This window comes from Manihot esculenta, chromosome 17 (genome assembly GCF_001659605.2).
Source record: "Manihot esculenta cultivar AM560-2 chromosome 17, M.esculenta_v8, whole genome shotgun sequence".
Taxonomy (NCBI): Eukaryota; Viridiplantae; Streptophyta; class Magnoliopsida; order Malpighiales; family Euphorbiaceae; genus Manihot; species Manihot esculenta.
Genome location: NC_035177.2, coordinates 25,901,789 through 25,921,095, shown reverse-complemented (window position 1 = coordinate 25,921,095; position 19,307 = coordinate 25,901,789). Strand labels below are relative to the sequence as shown.

The window sequence follows — 19,307 nt, the reverse complement described above, 5'->3', positions numbered from 1 at the left end:
CGTGATCACAGCAGATCAAAATTGCAAACGACGTCGTCTGATGCGAGCGAGGGTAGTAACGGGAATCAAGATTATAGAACCCTTGTCCTGGCGCAGCTTATTTGGACAAGCTTATGAAAGGTTTGACTAGAGTTTGACCATGACTTTGTACCGGCAAATAAAAGCCAAATGGACTAATACAAACAGAGTACTATTAGCTAAGGAGAGAAGGAGCCCCAGATCCAATGAAAAGAGGGGGGAGGTGGGGAATGTGCACAGGCAAATAACATAAGGAAGCAGTGGGCTTGAAGGTGAGGGGATGAATTAGTGTCAGTTTTGTCAGCGTATGCGTAGAGAATAAAAGGGAAATGCATGTATGCGTGGGAGTGGGTGGCCACATTATCTCAAATATGATAATTACAAATAGGTAATAGGGAAGGGGGGTGGTTTTGATTAATGGTTAGAGAGGGAGTGTGAGGTTTCTGTTGAAAAACCATCCCTTCACGTGAAGCTGCTCCCAAACGCTGCCTTTTTAGCGTGAGAAGTAAGAGAGTTGCATGATTAGACAGCCCAGGTGGGTTTTCGCCGGGCAAATTGGACAATGGACCATTGTGTTTTTTTTTCGGCTTTTGGGACCATTGTTTAATTTCTTTTTTCGATGTTTGTGGTTCTGCTGCTGGGTCCCTGCTTTTCAATATACATGATTGATCGCCTGCTTCCTGGGTTCGGTAAATATAAAAGTTACAATTTCTTTAATAAATAAAAATTAAAATAGTTTATTAATATATAAAAGTTACTAATCTTTGTAAAGGTTGATAAAAAAAATTTAATAAATATAACAAACTTTTATATTTATTCCTTTTTTAGTCCCAAATTGCGTGGCAACGATTGCGGATGACATGGAGCAAGAAGGAGAGGGGGGTGTTGTGTTGTGTACTGATGTTATGAGTGGTGAGTGGGGACCACTAATTATGTAAGAAGTCTAATCATATCCGTTAAATTGGTGGGGTCACGTGATGCCCGATATGCCCGCCACCTACGAGGCACTGCATTTGCGTGCCATCCTTTTTTGTAACGGTGGATTTCTTTTTCTTTGTAATTTCCCTTCACCTGTGCTACTCAATACTCAATGTTCACGTACGTCTCCACTCTCTCACCCTCGTAGGCGCTCAATCGTATCATTGTCCCCATCATGTACAAATAATAATATACATAGATAATTTGGGTGGAGGCCCAAATCAGCTTTTTAAATCTTATTGGCCTCAATTGATATTTAACGTCAAGCAATTTTGTCAAAGGGTTTGGGCCTGGACTGGGGGTTAAACCCAGATTGAATATTGTGTATGTGTTGATCTATGGTGTATATATTTAAAAAATAAGCCCAGCCTACGTGTACAGCCAAGAGTTGCAAAGCTTTGAGCGTAAGCTCTTACGCACGCACAATGCATGAACGCTGCCATGACGCGTCTCCATTGCCAATAGAACTTCTCAATCACTCATTTTTATCAGCATCCCTTTATACATTATTAATAACTGATAATGAGATTGAGATCTTTGTAATTGTTAAATACTTTGACAATTCTCCAAAATATTATTATATTGTTAATTGTTAATACATCGTTAAGAATTTTCATCAGCTAGAGCCCGCAGGAAGAAGCAGGAGCGTCCCTCTAGACTCCACGCCGTCGATGAAGAAAGCAACCACCATCAAGCCAATGGAAAGAAAGACAACTTATAGCAAAGTCCATAAAATAGCTTTTTTTAATATTTAACAAATAGATGGAAATATTTTTTTATTTTTTTGTTTTTTATTTTTAACGACTTGATTAATTGTTAGAAACCAAAGCGCATACGTCATACTTTCAAACAGACATATAATACTAAGAAAGTGAAGGAAAGACAAGTCAGAGAAAATAAAAATAAAAATAATAATAATGTTGTCTGAACTCTATGAGATTCATCTGATCTTCCAGAAAATAATATCACTATCAATGGCAGTATATATATATATGTGTGTATGCAAACACGGAACAATATGATTTACATGTCTATACCTTCATATGGAAATATATTCTATGTTTAATTGAAATTGAAATTTATATTTCTATACTTTTAAAATTTTATCAAATAGCATATAAGTACTAAATATAAAGAAAATAAGTTGTACTATGCATAATTTATTTGTTTTTTTTATTGTGTAAAAGATTTGAGTTGATAATTTTATTTTTAAATTTTTCATTTAATGGATATTTATGTTTCTGTAAATTATTTTTTTACCATATAAAATTAAAATTGAACACTTAATTATAAGTCCAGTTTGGCCTAGAAAATCTAACTCATGAGTATGATAAAACAGAATCCAAGCCGAAAGAGAATTATTAAACTAAGTGCACCGCTTCATCTTCATCAACGGCAACGACAAGCAACAATGATAAAGAGTAAAAACTGCTGTCAACCACACATGCGAAGTCAACAATTCAAAATACACACATAGAAGGCTAAATCCATAAGCCAAACACACAAAGCTGCAGCCTGAAAGGCGAGGAAGAAAGCAATCTAAAACACAAAAATATTACTCAACTCTTAGTATACCTTAAAAAATTAATTTCGCTGATCAAAATTAAAGGCAAAGAAATAATGTGAATGCAATTTCAGTATGAGATAGCTATAGAGCAATTTCAAAAAGGTATTATGCACTCTAACATTCAATAATCTATCAAATTTTATCATCTAAAATAATAATCGATCAGAAAAATAATACAAACATTAAAATTTAATCACGTAATCAATTATCGATAAAAATCGCTATTAATTTCAATATCGACAATCACATACAAACTAAAAATAAAATTACAATAATATCAACGATATAAATTTATAAATTCACAATCTCACACATAAATAATAGATCACAAATAAAATTATACAAATAAAAGAATACGATTAGAAAAATTATCAATATAAACGACACTCATCAATAATAAAAATATTTATTATTAATAATACTTCAATGTACTTCATATTTAAAATTTTATTAAGTGTTTGTTTAACTTATAATTATTTAAATTAATTAAAATGTTATTTTATAATAAAATTTCTAAGACAATTTTTTTCTTCAAGTATTTTTAACTAACGAGTAGGGAGTAAAGATTGAAAATCATTAACAAAATCAAAATTTATAAAACATTTTAATAAAAATTAACTTTCACAATAATAATAATGTTTGGGTTCACTCTAAAGAATTAAAAACCCCTAGAAAACTCTCGCACCGTTCAAGTCTTCAAGAGAGAGAATCCCCAAAATAAACTTCTTAAACGACAACGAAACAAATCGTTTTCGCCTCGCCAAAATCATCCACGCTTTCTCTGCAACTTCGTCGTCGAAGGTGAAATACAACTATTTATTTATTTTTTAAAGTTATTATTGGATTTTACTAAAAGAAAGTCATTACTAAATTAATCAACTTTTGCTTCAGCTCCAAGTTTTATTTTTTATTTTTATTTTGTTTGTCTAAAAATTATAGCTCTCGTTTGATTTATGATATTATGATTATAAATTAGTGATGTTTAACGGCTTGGCAAATGGGGCCTCCATGATATTTTCAACTAATAACATTACTAAACTCTTTAATTTTGTTGTTTTTTATATAAATACAGGAAGCCGCCACTGTTGCGTTTGGGATTATTGAGTTTACTTGGGTTTTTCTTCTTGTCTTCTTCTCAATTGGGCGCTGGGAAGTGGGTCATTTGATTTTTGTAGATATCTGTATTATTTAAGAATTGGAAGCAAATTCCAATTTGGGTTTCGCGATTGTTTGTAATTCTCTCGGGATAATAGGGTTTTACTTGAATTTGTATGTAACTCTGGGAAGAGTTTAGGGCTTTGAACTGGGTTTTTAGGATTTTTCAAGGGACGGTTGATTGGTCAGAAGTGAACTATAGGAGAGGCCAAGAAAAAAAAAAAAAAGTGGAGCTGATTTTTGATAGGGTATTGTCGTCCAAGCAGAAGAGGGCTTTATTGGGTTATTTTGTTTTGATTTGACTTGAGAAGTTTCCAGTGCGAATTCATGGTTGTGAGTTGGGTTTTTCTTTTTGTGAATTTTGGGTCTTTATGGGAATAGAGATTTTGGCTCATTTGGGGTTTTTGCAATTGAATTATAGGGAAACTGAAAATTTTCATATTCAATTAGTGAATCTTGGAGGCTTGATGTTGCAGTTCTGATTAGAAGTTGGAATTAGGATGGATGAATCTCAGGGCAGCTCCAATTCATTGCCACCTTTCCTTTCAAAGACATATGAGATGGTGGATGATCCTTCTACGGATTCAGTAGTTTCATGGAGTCAGAGCAATAAAAGCTTTATTGTATGGAATCCGCCAGAGTTTGCAAGGGATTTGCTCCCGAGATTCTTTAAGCACAATAACTTCTCAAGCTTCATCAGACAGCTCAACACATATGTAAGCAATTCTTTTTCTTTTGTCTTTTATACTCGTCCTTTTTTAACATGCTTGTTGAATTGGGATGTTCTGATTAGGGCTTTAGAAAGATTGATCCAGAACAATGGGAATTTGCAAATGAAGATTTTATAAGAGGTCAACCACACCTTATGAAGAACATTCACAGGAGGAAGCCGGTTCACAGCCATTCTATGCAAAATCTCCAAGGACAGGGATCTTATACATTAACTGATCCAGAAAGACAGACTTTGAGGGATGACATAGAGAGGCTTCAACGTGAGAAAGAAGTGCTTATCTCGGACTTACAGAGGCATGAACAGGAGAGAAAGGGATTTGAGATGCAAATGCAGGCTTTGAAGGAGAAATTGCAACAGATGGAGCGAAGGCAGCAAACTATGGTGTCTTTTGTGGCTCAAGTCTTACAAAAACCTGGGCTTGCTCTGAATCTCATGTCGCAGTTGGAACCAGGCCATGATAGAAAGAGAAGGTTGCCAAGAATTGGTTATTTCTATGACGAGGCCAGCATGGAGGAGAATCAAATGGTTACTTGCCAAACTAGAGAGAATGTGGATAGTAATACTGCTGCACTGTCAAACATGGAACAGTTTGAGCAATTGGAGTCATCTCTGACATTTTGGGAGAGTATTGCAAATGACGTCGAAAACAAAATGCAAAGCAATTCAAACTTGGAGTTGGATGAATCTACAAGCTGTGCTGAAAGCCCAGCCATATCTTGTGTACAATTTAGTGTTGATATTCGGCCCAAGTCTCCTGCTATCGACATGAATTCTGAGCCTGCTGTAGCTTCTGTTCCAGAGCCTGAACCCCTGAAGGAACAAACAACTGGAACTGCTCCTACTGTGGCAGCTGGAGTCAATGATATATTCTGGGAACAGTTTTTGACTGAGAATCCTGGTTCAACTGATGCACAGGAAGTTCAATCTGAAAGAAAGGATTCTGGTGAAAGAAAAAATGAGATGAAACCCAGTGATCAGGGAAAATTTTGGTGGAACATGAGGAATGTAAATAATCTTGCTGAACAGATGGAGCATCTTACTCCTGCAGAGAGAACTTGAAATTTGCTTTGATTGTTTTTCTGGCTCTGGTGCCTCAGAGCCTCACTTGTAATAAGTTTAGGTATGATTTGTTTGATACGGTAATAATAGGTTTTCTTTATTGATCGCATTCTCCATGGTTCTTTTAAGTGCTACTATATTTACTAGGTTTTGCATTTTCCTTCAGTTTAATTATGCTTTGGTTGTTATATGAGTTTAACGCCTATCACACTCAGAAGCAAATGTCAGCTAGCTTTGCAATGAAGTTGATTTTGGTACATAATTCTGAAATAGTTTATTAGAGGTGTTTTTTAAGTGTCCCTCTTGTGCTTTCTGTTTCTATTTGTGTCACACTTCAGATGATGTTACTTTCAATGTCAAAGATTAGATAGATGAGGCCAAATTATGGTCGGTGAATGATCTCTGTCCTATCTAGCTTAGTTAACTATAGCTTTGATATTTCCTATGTAATTAATTCTACAATCTAGCTAGCTTGGTAAAAAATGGCACTGACCAACTGAGAAAAATGTAGTGGAATTTGAACAAGGTCTGTTGGTGCTCTAGCTGTTAATGGTTGTTCACAAGAAATTTTTTATCTTTTACTCTTTTTTTGTTCAAATTGTTTATAAGATGAAGAATGATCATATTAAGGTTCACTGCGGGAATGAGCTGCAAATGAATGTGAAGGTATCTGTCTTGGAGAAGCAATTTAGACACTGTGTGTGTATTAAGCTGGGGGAATATTTTGTGCCCCAATTTTTCCATGTTATTTAATTTTTTTTAAACAACAAATTTTGAATTGTCATAATTTTCGTGCACAGTTTGGTTATGCTGGATTCAGTTGGTGCACCTTTTTCATCTACCTTCTGTTTATTTCGTGTGCATTTGATCTCATTCTTTGTTTATCAAGAAAAGTGTTATTGTGTTGCATACTTGAGTATTTTCCAGTAGAAATTGAAACTTTTATCTTATTTGGGAAGATGTATATTCGTTTTATTCTGTTCTCTTTTTCTTTACTTTCAAATTTGGATTGATGGTGGATACAACACACTGGAAATCAAAATCAGCAAATGTTGGTAATGTTAATAAGCTTAAACGTTCTGGCGCTGTTGTAGCTTTTAGCCACTCTCATCTGTCAAATTCAAATGGTTTGCTACTTCTGATTATTACTAGGTAAAATGCTTCATGATGGGATTCTCATCATTAGTCTCAAGAGCGACTAGATACAAGCAGAAGGGGGATGCTCAACCCTGATCGAATCATGAAGGAGCTGGAAGCCAGCCCAGGCGGAGGATAAGCAAGATAGTGAACACCCATGGTAGACCTAACTGCTTCATTAGTTAGCAGTCTGCATCACTGTTGGACGCACAATAAATATGAGAGCAATAGATATGGTTTAGTTTATACCAGGATGCCAAGTCACGGTATGAGTCTGGATAGGAGTGATGGTCGGGGACATCTCTTGTTGTGGTCGTAGTTTCTTACTCTGGAGATGATGGAATTAACAGTACTAGCTTGTTGAGTCAAGCAGGTAGTGCTGAAAATGGAAGCCCAACTTAAGAGATCTAACGTTGTTGAATCTTGCAGGTTGATTTCAAACCAACTTGATATTTTTTAACATGCAAATTAACATGTTTTTCTTTTTAAGAATAAAAAGAACTGGGCGATTTATGCATGTTAGTGTGTGTCTTTTGAAGGTGACTGCCGGGGAATTTTCGTTTCGGCTCCAAGGGGTAATCTTTGGAGACATGGCGAAAACAGAGTCTGCAGTCATATTGGATTATATATGCTGGCTTGGCATCTAATCATTGAATTTGGTGATCATTCATTAAGTGGTGGCAGATAAAACCAAATTGCAAAATTCAATGACCATTTGTTTTGGTGCTTTTTTCTCCCCTTCTATTTCTTTTTTTAAATATATATTTTCTATTTGTTTTTGGGCATCATGCTGATGGCCTGAATGCTCCAAAATCCTGAAACTGAAGCCTTTGCAACTGAACCTTGCTCTGTTTTCCATGCCAGCCTGTCTCTCTCCCTAAAGATACAAATTTAAAACAATAGAAATGTACTTGATGTTAGGTGAAAAAATATTGCCCTTATCCTGAGCTCTGTTTTATGTGGTCTCTTTTCTTCATCAGCAGTCAAATGAATATGAATGCATAATCCTGTATCATGACATTATGCAAGTCAAAATCTAGTTGCAACTTGCAAGGCCACTCTCATATAGCAGGCGGTTAGATTAGCAGTAGCCACGCTAGCTAGATAGCTACAAGCTGACTTCTGTACTGCAAGCTTTCTTAATCTGGTGTACATATGTTCCTTAATTGTATCAATCAAATCCTGTTTTCTGAAGATGGAATCATCCTTTTTCTTGCTTTTCCTACTTTTATAAAAATGGCTTCCTATTATAAAAATGGCTTCCTAGTTGGTACTTAATTATTGGAAAGTAATGCCGTTCATATGAATTGCTTTCCTGCAACTCCTCTTTTACATGTATTGTCAATGTGACTACAATTTTCAGGAAGAATAAGAAGTTCAATTTCACCATTGCTGGTTTATGCACCCTTGCATTCACAAGGGAGATTCTTGAGATGCTTGCAGAAACCTATTAGCGGACTCCTGAAGTACAATTCTCAGGACTTGTGACCCATTTTACTTCCCTGAGAATCTGCACCTATTGATGGCTCTATTCACGATAAGGACATTCTTGCTTTGCTGCCCATCACCATTGGATTTGATTTTGGGATGGTTCATTGCACTGCACCTATACTTCTACCATTACATTTTTCTTTGGCTGCTGAAAAAGACTTGTACTATGGCCAATATAATTTGAAAAGAAAAAGGAAAAAAGTACTTGTTATATAATTGAGTCATGATATTGCAAAAGTCCCCCTAGCTAGTAGCAACAGTTGCAGTAAACAGGTATGTTGTCTGGATTCTTCTTTACTTGATTTACATTTACCCTAGCTAGTCAGGATATTTCTTGAAGTTGTTTATGGCTAGGTGATCAGCTAACTAATCCTGCTTATGTGCTGAAATTGAAGCATAATATTAGAGCAGCAACCTATCTACAGCATATTTACATGTTTTCTATCATTAGCAAAGATGTCGTTAATCCCTAGTAACCCTCTTCATTATCGAATTCACTATGGAAACAAGCTCGGTTCAGGTCGAACCATACTTGCCGGAATACCCTTATGATGAGATCGTGGTACTCATCAGAATTCAATGTCAGATAGCATGCCAAGAGTTCTTCAAGCTCTTCTGGCTGCCTAATCCTCTGCTCTTTAATCATCTCAATCATTGAATCTCTGAAGTCCTTCTGGGGATCATATGAACATTTCACCACGGCAAAGCTCTCTAAACCCTTGAATTCCTCCATTTGTTTTTCCTTTGCCTTCTTTTTCATTTTCAATTTGGCTTTCTTCATGTCCTCCAGAGCTTTTATTTTGCAGATTTCGGCTTTTGAAGCTGTTCTTGGAGAATAAACTCTTACTTTGCTGTTGTGCTTTGGTCTTTTCCTCTGCAACTCCCTGCTTATGTACAGAGATTTCCTCTGTTCTTCACCTCTTGTCTTGAGCCCTTCAATCTTCTTTTCTTTCAATTTCTGCCACTGAAAGCTAAACTCCTCTGCAGAAATTCCAACATTGTTATTCTCTGCTGCAAAAACACAATCTTCAACTTTTCTTCCATAAGAATCTCTTGAATTCATGGAAGAGAAGTAGCAATCTTTCCTTGAATCAGCAGCTGCCAACTTAACATCTTCCCTTTCAACCATCCCACCTGTTCTTCGAGGTTCAGTTTCATACATATTCTTCGCTTCTGCATTTCTTGGAATCCTTTCTGCTTCATGTGGTCTTCCATCTTGTTCTAATTGTTTTTCTTCGAAAACCCTTTGATTTCCTTTCTTCAATCTCTTAGCTTTTTCAATTTTCAGCCTTGGTGTTCTGATTTCTGCTACCTTCTCCCTTGTACATATAGCTTCTGTCAAAGCCTCTTCTTTTGGCATTCCTCTGATTGTTCTCGCGTGAGAAACCATGTTACAGAACTTCTGAGCCTGTTCATTTCCATTAACAGTTGAAGCTTTTGATCTATGATAGCTTGACGGTGGCAATCCAAGATCATCGTCTGAATTATACCTGACTGATCGCAAAACATTCCTATTCTTCATGTCATCAAGACTCTCATCTCCAAACGATAGCCTCCAAAAAGCATCACCATCACCTCCATAAAATTTACCTCCGCCACCAGAACAGCGGGAGGAGTTTGTATACACAGAATTCCACTTCACTTTCTGCTTTGCATGTTTCTGGCCTGAGTTGATGCTCATTTGCTTGAACTTCGTCAGCCAAGAATTGGGTATAACTTGAGAGATTAAGAAAGAACGAGAAGAATCAGATGAAGATGGTTTCTTTCTGCCCCACTTCATCTTTTTTCAAGTATTGATAAATGGGGTTCTCTCAGCTTTTTGTAAAGAGAATTTGCTTGGTTTGTCAAAGTTAATGCAGTTGCAGAGAAGAAGAGTTGATAAGAACCTGAATAAGATGATAATGGGTTAGCAGTTAGAGGGCAGTTAGGCTTATAAATAGGAACGTGGGTTTCTTACTTGTTTTCTGGTAGATTATTTATTTATTTATTTATTTATTTTCTTTTTTCAAAAGAAAGACCCGCTCTAAATCTTGTGACAACTTTGCCTAACTTTAATTTTCTTTTCCACTTTATGGTCTGTACTTGAAAAATAATTCATGGGTAGATGGGGGACCTCTTGGAGCAGAAGAACTACAAGTGAAAATCCACTTCATTTTCTTCCCACCCAAACAAAGACTAATTGCTTAAGCCTGCATGAACTAAAGGCCAGTATAATTGCCCTACACTTCACATCGTATCACAACATTCCGAGCATCTTTAGGTGTTTAATTCAATTTCATTTATTAATATATATATATTTTTTTGTATAAATTATTAATTAATAGATATAAAATCAAAAAAAAGTTCGAGTAGTATTTAAGTAATGATAACTGGATTTGAGATGCCCACAAAGAATTAAAGATGAGTTTTTAATAACTAAATATTGTTTTTAATTATTCCACTATTGGGTATTTTTAAAATTATAAATTCTAGAGTTAAAATATATTTGTTATCAAATAATTAAAAAAAAAAAAAGGCATACTACCCAAATCCTTGAGAAATAGTTGGCTTTTTGTCATCTAAAACAGCTACTCGGCTTTGAAGTGGAGACAGATTTTGCACAACTAGGACTGACACTTCTCTCTTTTGGCTTTTCTGATTTGAAGGAGTTCCTTTCTTTTGTCTGTGTCTTTTGTTTGTAAAAATGGAATTGGTTCCTTCTTTTGCCTTTTGCTTTATTTATTATTATTATCATTATCATTATTTTTTGGATTTTCTAGATTTTTATCATTTTGTTTTCCCTTCTTTCAAACTTTAGGCCAAAGACCACCATAGTGGTTAATTATTGCCAGAGAAGGTAAAAAGGGATACAATGACCTTATCTCCTCAAGGGATTTTTCTTTTTTTTTCTTCTAACTTCTTTGTGTTTAAGAGTGTGTTTGGATGGGGCGAAGTGAGGATTTTTAAAATAATGTAAGACAAAAGAAATAACCAACTTACCAATTTGATGGATAGAAAAAATGAGGGTTTTGGAAGTTTTGAAGCCTCAAAAAATCATATCCTACTTAAATAACCTTCTTCTAAATAAGATAATTATTTTAGAAAACCATAGCTTACATCCAAAAACTTTCTTCCAAACACAGTGTAAGACTTGTCAGGTTCAACATAGATGTCTTGCCACCGCTAGGCTGTCCACAAGAGATCAAGGTTGCAATTTTGGCAGGTTTTGGAACAGGGCCAGGGCTAAGATGCACACACAAAAGCTGCAAAGCCCAAATCAATGGTGACATTGGACCAATATTTTCAAAGTGTCCACTTGATTATCTACCCACAGTAGTTACGTTTGGAAATGGATTGCAGTCGAAGGACAGAATCAAAGAAACTTCACTTTTACTTCTGTTATAATGGAGGCATCACTTTGTTTAAAAGAAACCCAACAACCACTGCATCTAAGTAAGACACAGTGAGGTTGCTAATATCAGAATTTACGTGTGAAGACCAAATTAAGTTAGTTGCTGCTTATCTTAGGTTTGTGCACTGTTTTTTTCATTGGTATGTGAAGTAATTGAACAGCCAAAAAATAAAAATAAAAATAAAAATTAAAAAAAAGTTGATAATTATCAGCTAGAAGGACTAGACTCTCAAGAATATAATTTCTGGGTGTTTCTCTTTTAGTCTTGATCACCTTATATTCCTTTTGATTAATAGAGTGGTGGCTTTGCAAATGCCCAAATCACTTGCAGATGAATTATTCTTCTCCCTGCTTCGCAAGGGCTAATGTCTACTCATATTTGCATGAAATTTCTTTGGATTCAGAAAATACAAGTTGAATATTTGCATGAAATTTAATTGAATATCATATATTAATATGTCATATGCTAAATTTCCCAAGAATTTGTTCCAAACACAGCATGTAGAAATATATCATGGTGCATGGAGCATTATGGAAAATTTCAGTAATCAACAGAATTAATAATAGAAGTTAAAATGGCAACTTTTGTATTTTGTTATGAAGGGAAAAGCAAGAACAAAAGGTAAAAGTGCATAACAGAAAATCCTGAAATTGAACTTTTTACCACTGGGACAATGACTGCTCCAATTTTCTAAATAGACTGTTCTTTAATACTTTACATGAAAGTTTCCTGCAAATGCTAATCTAACTAGAAAATGAGATGTTCTATCCAAAAAGAAAAATATAAAGCAATAATGATAAGGCTCCTGTTTGGTCTGTCCCTTTCTTTTCTGGTAAGAAAGTTGGTTTAAGAAAGGCATAAGTAGCCTTGTATGAAACAGAATGTGCAACGAACAAACCTTCATTTAGTAAAATAAGAATAATTAGACTCCACAGAGACTAACACATTTAATAACACTAACCCTTTTTCTTTCTTGAAGGCATATAAGGAAGAGTACGTTTCATTCTATTCAAGGTTAAGACTAGAGTCCAAAGCAATGTTTTTGTAGTGAAAGACAATGCATAAAGATCAAATTCCACATTTCTATTCAAACCCATAATTAGTTCATCTATTGAATATGAATTAAACTTTTCATGTTCATGTGTATATATAGGAGATCAAACTCTGGTTCATTTTCATCAATGGCTAAACTGAGGAAGCCAAATTGCTATCTATTTGTGTTGGCAGTGGTTTATCTTTCAGGTTCTTTGTGTGTTAGAGCTGGAGATGAGTATACATCAGCAGTGGGTGATCCAGGCATGAGGAAAGATGGTCTAAGATTAGCAATAGAGTCATGGAACCAGTGCAATGAGGTTGGAGAAGAAGTTCCTGGTATGGGCAGCCCAAGAGCTGCAGATTGCTTTGACATATACAAAGCTTCTCCTCAGGCAAAAGGTAAGCACTCTGGATTATTTTCTATGTTTTTCTTGGTTTATCTTTGTCCTTGTAATGAGCATTTATTTTTGTTTTAGAACATATAATGTGTTTATGACAGTAAAAAGGGTGCAGCTGATGCATTACAATCCAGCAGGAATTTGAAAATATGGATTTGCATGTTCTTACTAAAATAAAACTTTGGAAGAATTACTAGCAGGCCCTTAGATTTTAGGAAATTTACTACTACGTTCTCATTTCAAAATGTCTCTGTATTTTGTAAAATCAAACTATTCAGTCATTCTGTCAAAAAAATTGTTAGTCAATTTATTTTAGTATTAATTAGAGGGACTAAATAATATGGATATTTAAATTTATTGGGGACCAAATGATAAGTATAGTTAAAATTAGAGGGATTGAATAGTACAAATCTTTGAAGCCGCTAATGGTTTCTTTAAGAATAGTCAAGGAGTTTGATTTTATGAAATAGGACTTGGTAATTCTTCCTAAAACTTTTTGATTTCTTGGTCCCAGAGCTTGATCATTGCAACATAATAATTCCTTTGTCTTCTTGTTCTTTTTCTTACTTTGGTAGAAAAGAATTGCTCCATCTGCAATTTGCTGCCCTATATGTTGGTGCACAGGGTCACAGAGGAAGACAACAAACTAGGAGTTGGAGACCCTTTTCCTGGAGTGCAGACAAAGTCTCTATATGATGTGAATCTTTATGCTGCAGAGAAAGAACTCTACTTAGGTTCTAAATGTCAAGTTGAAGACAGTCCAAATCCATGGCAGTTCTGGATGGTCATGCTCAAGAGTGGGAACATGGACACTTACGCAGCCAAGTGCCCAAAAAATGGACAGAAAATAGGACCTTTTGGCCCTAATTCTGGGTTCCCTTGCTTTGGAAAAGGGTGCATGAACCAACCGTTTATTTATCATGACTACACTACTCTGCAAGGGCCTAATAGGACTACTCTCAAAGGTAGGTTTTATGGGACGTGGGATTTGGATGCTGATTTGAAAAATGGACTTTTGGGTAACATTTCTTACCATTCTGTGAGTTGGGAGAAGGAAGTTGGAAAGGGCAGTTGGATTTTCCACCATGTCTTGAGGACTTCAACAAAGTATCCATGGTTGATGCTTTACTTGAGATCGGATGCAACGCGTGGACTCTCTGGTGGCTATCATTACCCCACCAGGGGAATGTCCAAAATTGTAAGTAATGCTTAATTAAAACATATCCTTAAGTTTGGCTTATCAGTCAGATGAAAATCTATCTGAATGTGCCCTTTGTGCAAGTTGTTCTTACAAGCAAAACAATTTTGTAGTACCTGACACATGTACTATGTATGCAGATACCAGAATCACCAAACTTTAACGTGAGGTTCACTTTGAATGTAATCAAAGGTGGGGGTCCTAGCAGTCAATTCTACCTACTGGACATAGGAAGCTGTTGGAAGAACAATGGACAACCTTGCGATGGAAATGTCTCGTCAGACGTTACACGATACTGCGAAATGATCATAAACCCAAATACAAGTTCATGGTGCCATCCTGACAACCTTAATCTCTGCCCACCTCACCACACATTTCCCAATGGAACACGTGTTCATCGGAATGACACTGCTCAATTCCCTTATGCAGCCTATCACTTGCATTGTTCCCCAGGGAATGCAGAGCATCTTGAGGTGCCTTACAGTTTGTGTGATCCATACAGCAATCCTCAGCCTCAGGAAATATTGCAGATTTTGCCGCATCCTGTTTGGCGTGAGTATGGATATCCAACTAAGCAAGGTGAGGGTTGGATTGGTGATCCAAGAACATGGGAGCTTGATGTTGGGAGGTTGTCACAATCACTTTACTTTTATCAGGTTTGAATTTTGTCTAAATTTGATGACAAAAAAAATGGATTCTTGAAACTGTTGAAGCTTCATTTGATACTTTAACATGTGACTGTAAAACAATTCTTGCAGGATCCTGGGACTCCTCCAGCCAGGAGGCAATGGATGTCTGTTGATTTAGGAACTGAAATTTTCAAAGCTCCTGATCAGGTTGCTGAATGGACTGTTACAGACTTCGACATCCTTGTACCTAAGCAATAACTCCCGCTAAGAGATTACAATTTCCAGCCTAAACAATGGATTTTTTTAGGGAGATAGATTAGGGCCTCAACCCAAAGGGTTCTTTTTTATTTTCTTGAATACAGTAGTTACTAGGATTCATACCATAAACTTCAAGGTTCTTTTTCCCCCCCTGTTATTCTCAGCTAATCAGCAAAATTCAATCTGATGTCTTCTATATTCTTTTTTTGTTTTTATCAGAATCAGCATAATGTACAACTTGTTCTTCTTCTTCTCCCCCTTTTGAAGTTCTAAGCATATAGCACAAAATCAATGCAAATCAAATTGTGTTGAATTCGCTCTCCGCAGAATTGAAAAGGAAATTTCCCAACTTCTTTGAAGCTCAAAAATTAGACTTTAACCAACTCAAACTGCTGCAATTACCCATTATTTTTGTAATAAAGAGTAATGGAACACAAGCAGATGTTCTTGATGAGGCTTAGATGATATGTACTGAGATCCATATGACCAATAACACTTATTCTATATAAATTTGATTAATAAATAGTTTCAAATGTCAATGAACCAAAACGACAAGCTGTCCAAATCTAATCAATAAACATGGAAATATAAACAATTGTTGAAGAAGGGGAATGATATATGTGTAGACAACTTGATAATTAGAGGAAAGGCAAATTTAACAACTAGATTATGCCTTGAGAAAATTTTTATTACAATTATCAGTCACAACAAAAAGCAGAAGAGAAATAAGCCAAATAGCTTCTAAAATTATACTGTTCTTCCACAAGTGGAACCAAGCAGATTGAATTGAAAACATAGCACAGATCATAGAAATGAAAAATAAAGGCAATAGGAAATAGAAAACCCAAAATCATCTTTCTTCACCTTGGTCCTGATAGAAAAGATGGCAATACTGGAGTTGTCCCTAACTCTGCCTCTCTTTTTATTGCTGCCATTGCTGCTGGATTATGGACACTGTAGTCTAGCTCAGCATCCACATCGGAATTGCCTTCTAAGACTTTAACTACAATTGACATGGAAGGCCTACTTGTGTAATTACTCTGCAGACGCCAAATTGCAACCTTCATCATCTTCAGAGCTTCTGACTTGTGCAATTGCATATCCTCACTCCTGTCAACCACATCCACCAATTGATCCTTCTCATCTTTTTTCATGACAATTGGGAGCAAATGCATGAATTCCTCAGGCTGTGACCTGTCCAAATTTTTCCTTCCACAGACCACTTCCATTACTACAATGCCAAAGCTATAAACATCTGCCTTCTCTGTGATTACTGAACTAAACCATTCAGGAGCCAAATACCCAGGAGTCCCTCTCATTGTCGTCACCACTTGGCTTTGATCCCTATCAATCAACTTGGACAATCCAAAGTCGGATATCTTCGCATGAAGATCTGCATCCAATAGTATGTTTTGGGGTTTGATATCCAAATGAACTATTCTCTGTCTGCAATCTTCATGGAGATAGGCCAGCCCCTTTGCTATGTCTAGAACAATTGTCCTTCTTGTTTGCCAATCTAGAGGAGGTCTCAAGGGCTCTTTATGAAAAATCCATTTGTCCAAGGACCCATTACACATGAACTCATACACCAAGAGTCTATGCAATTTTTCTGCACAGAAGCCAATTAACCTCACTAGGTTGTTATGATGGATGCTTCCTATGGTCTTGACTTCTGCCATGAATTCCTTCTTCCCTTGGCCTAAAGAATCTAGGCGCTTCACGGCAATTTTATCTCCTGTGGCCATATCTCCTTCAAAAACTGACCCAAACCCTCCTCCTCCTAGTTTTTTCTGGAAATCTCCAGTTGCTGCTTTTAGTTCTTCATAAGTGAATCTCGTAGGCATTCCTTATAGTTGGTCCAAGTAATCTTCCATTCCATCCTCTTCATCAGATTTCTTCTTCAAAAACAACTATCCAAGAAAAGCCAACAGTCAGACCCACCAGTAGAAAGGTTACTGCAGTTATTCCTGCTATAATTTTTCTTCTAGCAGATCCTCTTCTATGTTCTTCAGAAGTCGAAACTGCATCAGATCCTCCTCTATGTTCTTCAGGAGTCAAAACTACATCAGATCCTCCTCCACTCCCACTATCATTTGAAATTTTGATGAGGGCAAATGAGCTTACCGTTTGAAATTGGCCACTTGTATATACTTCATTTCCTTTATATGTAAGTGAAACAAATGGTGAATCTGTAAGTGAAAAAACTGGTGAAGGCAAGAGACAATCCCCATGTGAAACATTGCTATCGTCGTACTGAAACACAGCAACTTTGCATGAACAGGTGTTCAAACACGTCCGTTTACAATCCTCCATGTTTGTTTCCTTCAGAATTCCACCTTTACTATTGGAATAATAGATACCTTTGACGGGAAGAATTGAGTGGGATAAGGGATTTTCACAAGTGGTCGGACTTATCTCTTTGCATCTGAAATTGCCTTGGGCTTCAGAGACATCATCTTGAACAAACCCGGGAAGGCACGAACACTTTCCATTTGAGCAGAGGCTGTAATTACCACAAACTGTTGGATAAGCACATTCACTGACATAATCCATCAACAGGTCGGTCGAGTTGGAATTATCATCATCATAAAGTCTGAGATGCCCATCAGGATCGAATTTCACCAGTGTATTATTAGTATATTTAGTATAATTAGTATATTTAGGAAACCTTGGGAAAGTGTAAGATATCTTTCGGCCGTCAATAGCCATAGCTCGCACAGAAAATTTACTTTTATCAGTTAGTTGCATGCTTTCCACGGAGTCAAATCCTTTAATGTGTTCCGAGAAAAAATAACTCAAATAATTTAATTCATCAGATTGGTAAAAAGCAAACAGACCTTCAGATGTCAAAGAAAAATAGAAATCTCCTTCAGACAAATTGGTTTCTGAAACACTAGCCACCAGCTTCTGCCCTGGAACCAGTTTCTGCCCTGGGAGCAGTGTCCGTTGGATGGTCGAACGATTGCCAAACAGTATTATTTTCACTGTCATGAAGTACAAGGTTTCCTGTTTCGGTCATCTTCATACCCACCACAGCCTTGTTAGATGTTCTGGTAGACCAAACCAAAGCACCATCTGCATCTCTGAGGATCAAATTTCCATCTGCAAGCAACTGTAAAGTAGCATTCTCACCAACAGGTCTATTTCTGTTTGCTAACCATGTTATGTTGTTAATTGACCAAACTAGTTTACCAGAATTAAAATCTATAATTGCCTCGGCTAATCCAATAGCCAAGTAGTGTACAAACTAGAGAGAATTAGGTTTTTCTATATATTTCGTATTGAATAGTACAACTCTATTTATACATCTCTGTGTAGTTACAAAGGATAAGTATAAGAGTGTAAGACTATCATTAGAATACAACTAATACAGCTATTTAGTAACAAATAATATAACCAATATTATCTGTAACAGTCCCTTCAAGCTGAAGGGCAGGAGACTGCAGTTGAAGCTTGCATGAGTGAGTTGAAAATAGTTGCTGCCCCAAAGGTTTAGTCATGATATCTGCAAGTTGCTCTGCACTTTTAAGAAACCGAATAGAAACAATGCCAAGTCGTATCTGATCTCGAATAAAATGATAATCAATTTCAACATGCTTTGTTCGAGCATGGAAAATAGGATTTGAAGTCAGATAGATAGCACTAACATTATTGCACCATAAAGTTGCAGATGCTGCAGGAGCATATCCAATCTCACGTAAAAGAGTAGTAACCCACATTATCTCAGCAGTGGCATTCGCAATAGCTTTATATTCACTTTCTGTACTTGATCGTGCTACCGTTGGCTGCTTCTTACTAGACCAGGAGATTAAATTACCACCAAAATAAACTAGATAGCCTCCGGTTGACCGTCGATCATCGGGATAACCAGCCCAGTCACTATCTGAATAACATTGTAGTGAGAATGTTGATGAAGGACGAAGCAAAAGACCTTGAGTGGCTGTACCATTAAGATAACGTAGTAGTCTTTTGCATGCTTGCTGATCAAGCACAATTTAGCCACATTTTTATCATAATTATTATTGTTTATTTACACATTCTTTTTGGTTAATTTATGGTTTTTATCTTGTTTTTACAGAAAAGGAAGAATTTGGAAAATTGGAGAAAAAGTGCAGAAAATTGACAGAAAAGTGATTGGGTCAGTGATTTGCCCAGTGATCTGCCCAGATCAAGCTGAAGCAGAAAACTGGAGGCAACAGGCAGAAGTGATATGGGCAGTGATTTGCCCAAGACACTCGAAGAAACTGGGCAAATCACTC

At 36.3% G+C, this 19,307-nt stretch overlaps 5 protein-coding genes across 10 annotated transcripts; 2 read left to right on the top strand and 3 right to left on the bottom strand.

The window, feature by feature from the left end:
• The first annotated feature begins 3,232 nt into the window (after positions 1-3,232).
• LOC110605100 (heat stress transcription factor A-4a) lies at positions 3,233-8,354 on the top strand. Of its 6 annotated transcripts, none has more exons than XR_006349197.1 (5): positions 3,233-3,364; positions 3,636-4,434; positions 4,512-5,571; positions 6,663-7,076; positions 8,011-8,354. XR_006349197.1 is itself a non-coding variant. In XM_021743416.2 (3 exons), exons 2-3 carry the CDS (start codon positions 4,219-4,221, stop codon positions 5,508-5,510), a joined length of 1,215 nt encoding a protein of 404 aa, XP_021599108.1. In that variant the 5' UTR covers positions 3,233-3,364; positions 3,636-4,218; the 3' UTR covers positions 5,511-5,619. The 6 variants fall into 6 exon arrangements, 2 of the variants coding, with proteins under 2 accessions (XP_021599108.1, XP_021599109.1); XR_006349198.1 differs by having other exon boundaries at positions 6,663-7,370; XR_006349196.1 differs by lacking the exon at positions 8,011-8,354 and adding an exon at positions 7,187-7,843.
• Positions 8,355-8,597: 243 nt separating this feature from the next.
• LOC110605099 (transcription repressor OFP5) lies at positions 8,598-10,041 on the bottom strand. The gene has a single exon (XM_021743415.2). The coding sequence runs from the start codon at positions 9,916-9,918 to the stop codon at positions 8,608-8,610; it is 1,311 nt and encodes a 436-aa protein (XP_021599107.1). The 5' UTR covers positions 9,919-10,041; the 3' UTR covers positions 8,598-8,607.
• Positions 10,042-10,605: 564 nt separating this feature from the next.
• Positions 10,606-15,298, top strand: LOC110605098. Its single transcript, XM_021743413.2, has 4 exons — positions 10,606-12,964; positions 13,539-14,161; positions 14,302-14,817; positions 14,920-15,298. Exons 1-4 carry the CDS (start codon positions 12,664-12,666, stop codon positions 15,046-15,048), a joined length of 1,569 nt encoding a protein of 522 aa, XP_021599105.1. The 5' UTR covers positions 10,606-12,663; the 3' UTR covers positions 15,049-15,298.
• A 348-nt stretch (positions 15,299-15,646) lies between these two features.
• On the bottom strand, positions 15,647-16,897 carry LOC122722272 (G-type lectin S-receptor-like serine/threonine-protein kinase SD2-5). The gene has a single exon (XM_043952524.1). It carries the CDS (start codon positions 16,890-16,892, stop codon positions 15,909-15,911), a length of 984 nt encoding a protein of 327 aa, XP_043808459.1. The 5' UTR covers positions 16,893-16,897; the 3' UTR covers positions 15,647-15,908.
• A 38-nt stretch (positions 16,898-16,935) lies between these two features.
• Positions 16,936-18,039, bottom strand: LOC110605060 (putative receptor protein kinase ZmPK1). Its single transcript, XM_043952523.1, has one exon. It carries the CDS (start codon positions 18,037-18,039, stop codon positions 16,936-16,938), a length of 1,104 nt encoding a protein of 367 aa, XP_043808458.1.
• Between the last annotated feature and the right edge of the window lie 1,268 nt (positions 18,040-19,307).

Coding starts and splice junctions, on each gene's coding strand:
- LOC122722272 (XM_043952524.1), bottom strand. CDS start 16,892: ATGCCTACGAGATTCACTTATGAAGAACTAAAAGCAGCAACTGGAGAT.
- LOC110605099 (XM_021743415.2), bottom strand. CDS start 9,918: ATGAAGTGGGGCAGAAAGAAACCATCTTCATCTGATTCTTCTCGTTCT.
- LOC110605098 (XM_021743413.2), top strand. CDS start 12,664: ATGTTCATGTGTATATATAGGAGATCAAACTCTGGTTCATTTTCATCA. Junction 12,965..13,538: donor AGCTTCTCCTCAGGCAAAAG/GTAAGCACTCTG, acceptor TTACTTTGGTAG/AAAAGAATTGCTCCATCTGC. Junction 14,818..14,919: donor AATCACTTTACTTTTATCAG/GTTTGAATTTTG, acceptor CAATTCTTGCAG/GATCCTGGGACTCCTCCAGC.
- LOC110605100 (XM_021743416.2), top strand. CDS start 4,219: ATGGATGAATCTCAGGGCAGCTCCAATTCATTGCCACCTTTCCTTTCA. Junction 4,435..4,511: donor TCAGACAGCTCAACACATAT/GTAAGCAATTCT, acceptor TGTTCTGATTAG/GGCTTTAGAAAGATTGATCC.
- LOC110605060 (XM_043952523.1), bottom strand. CDS start 18,039: ATGACAGTGAAAATAATACTGTTTGGCAATCGTTCGACCATCCAACGG.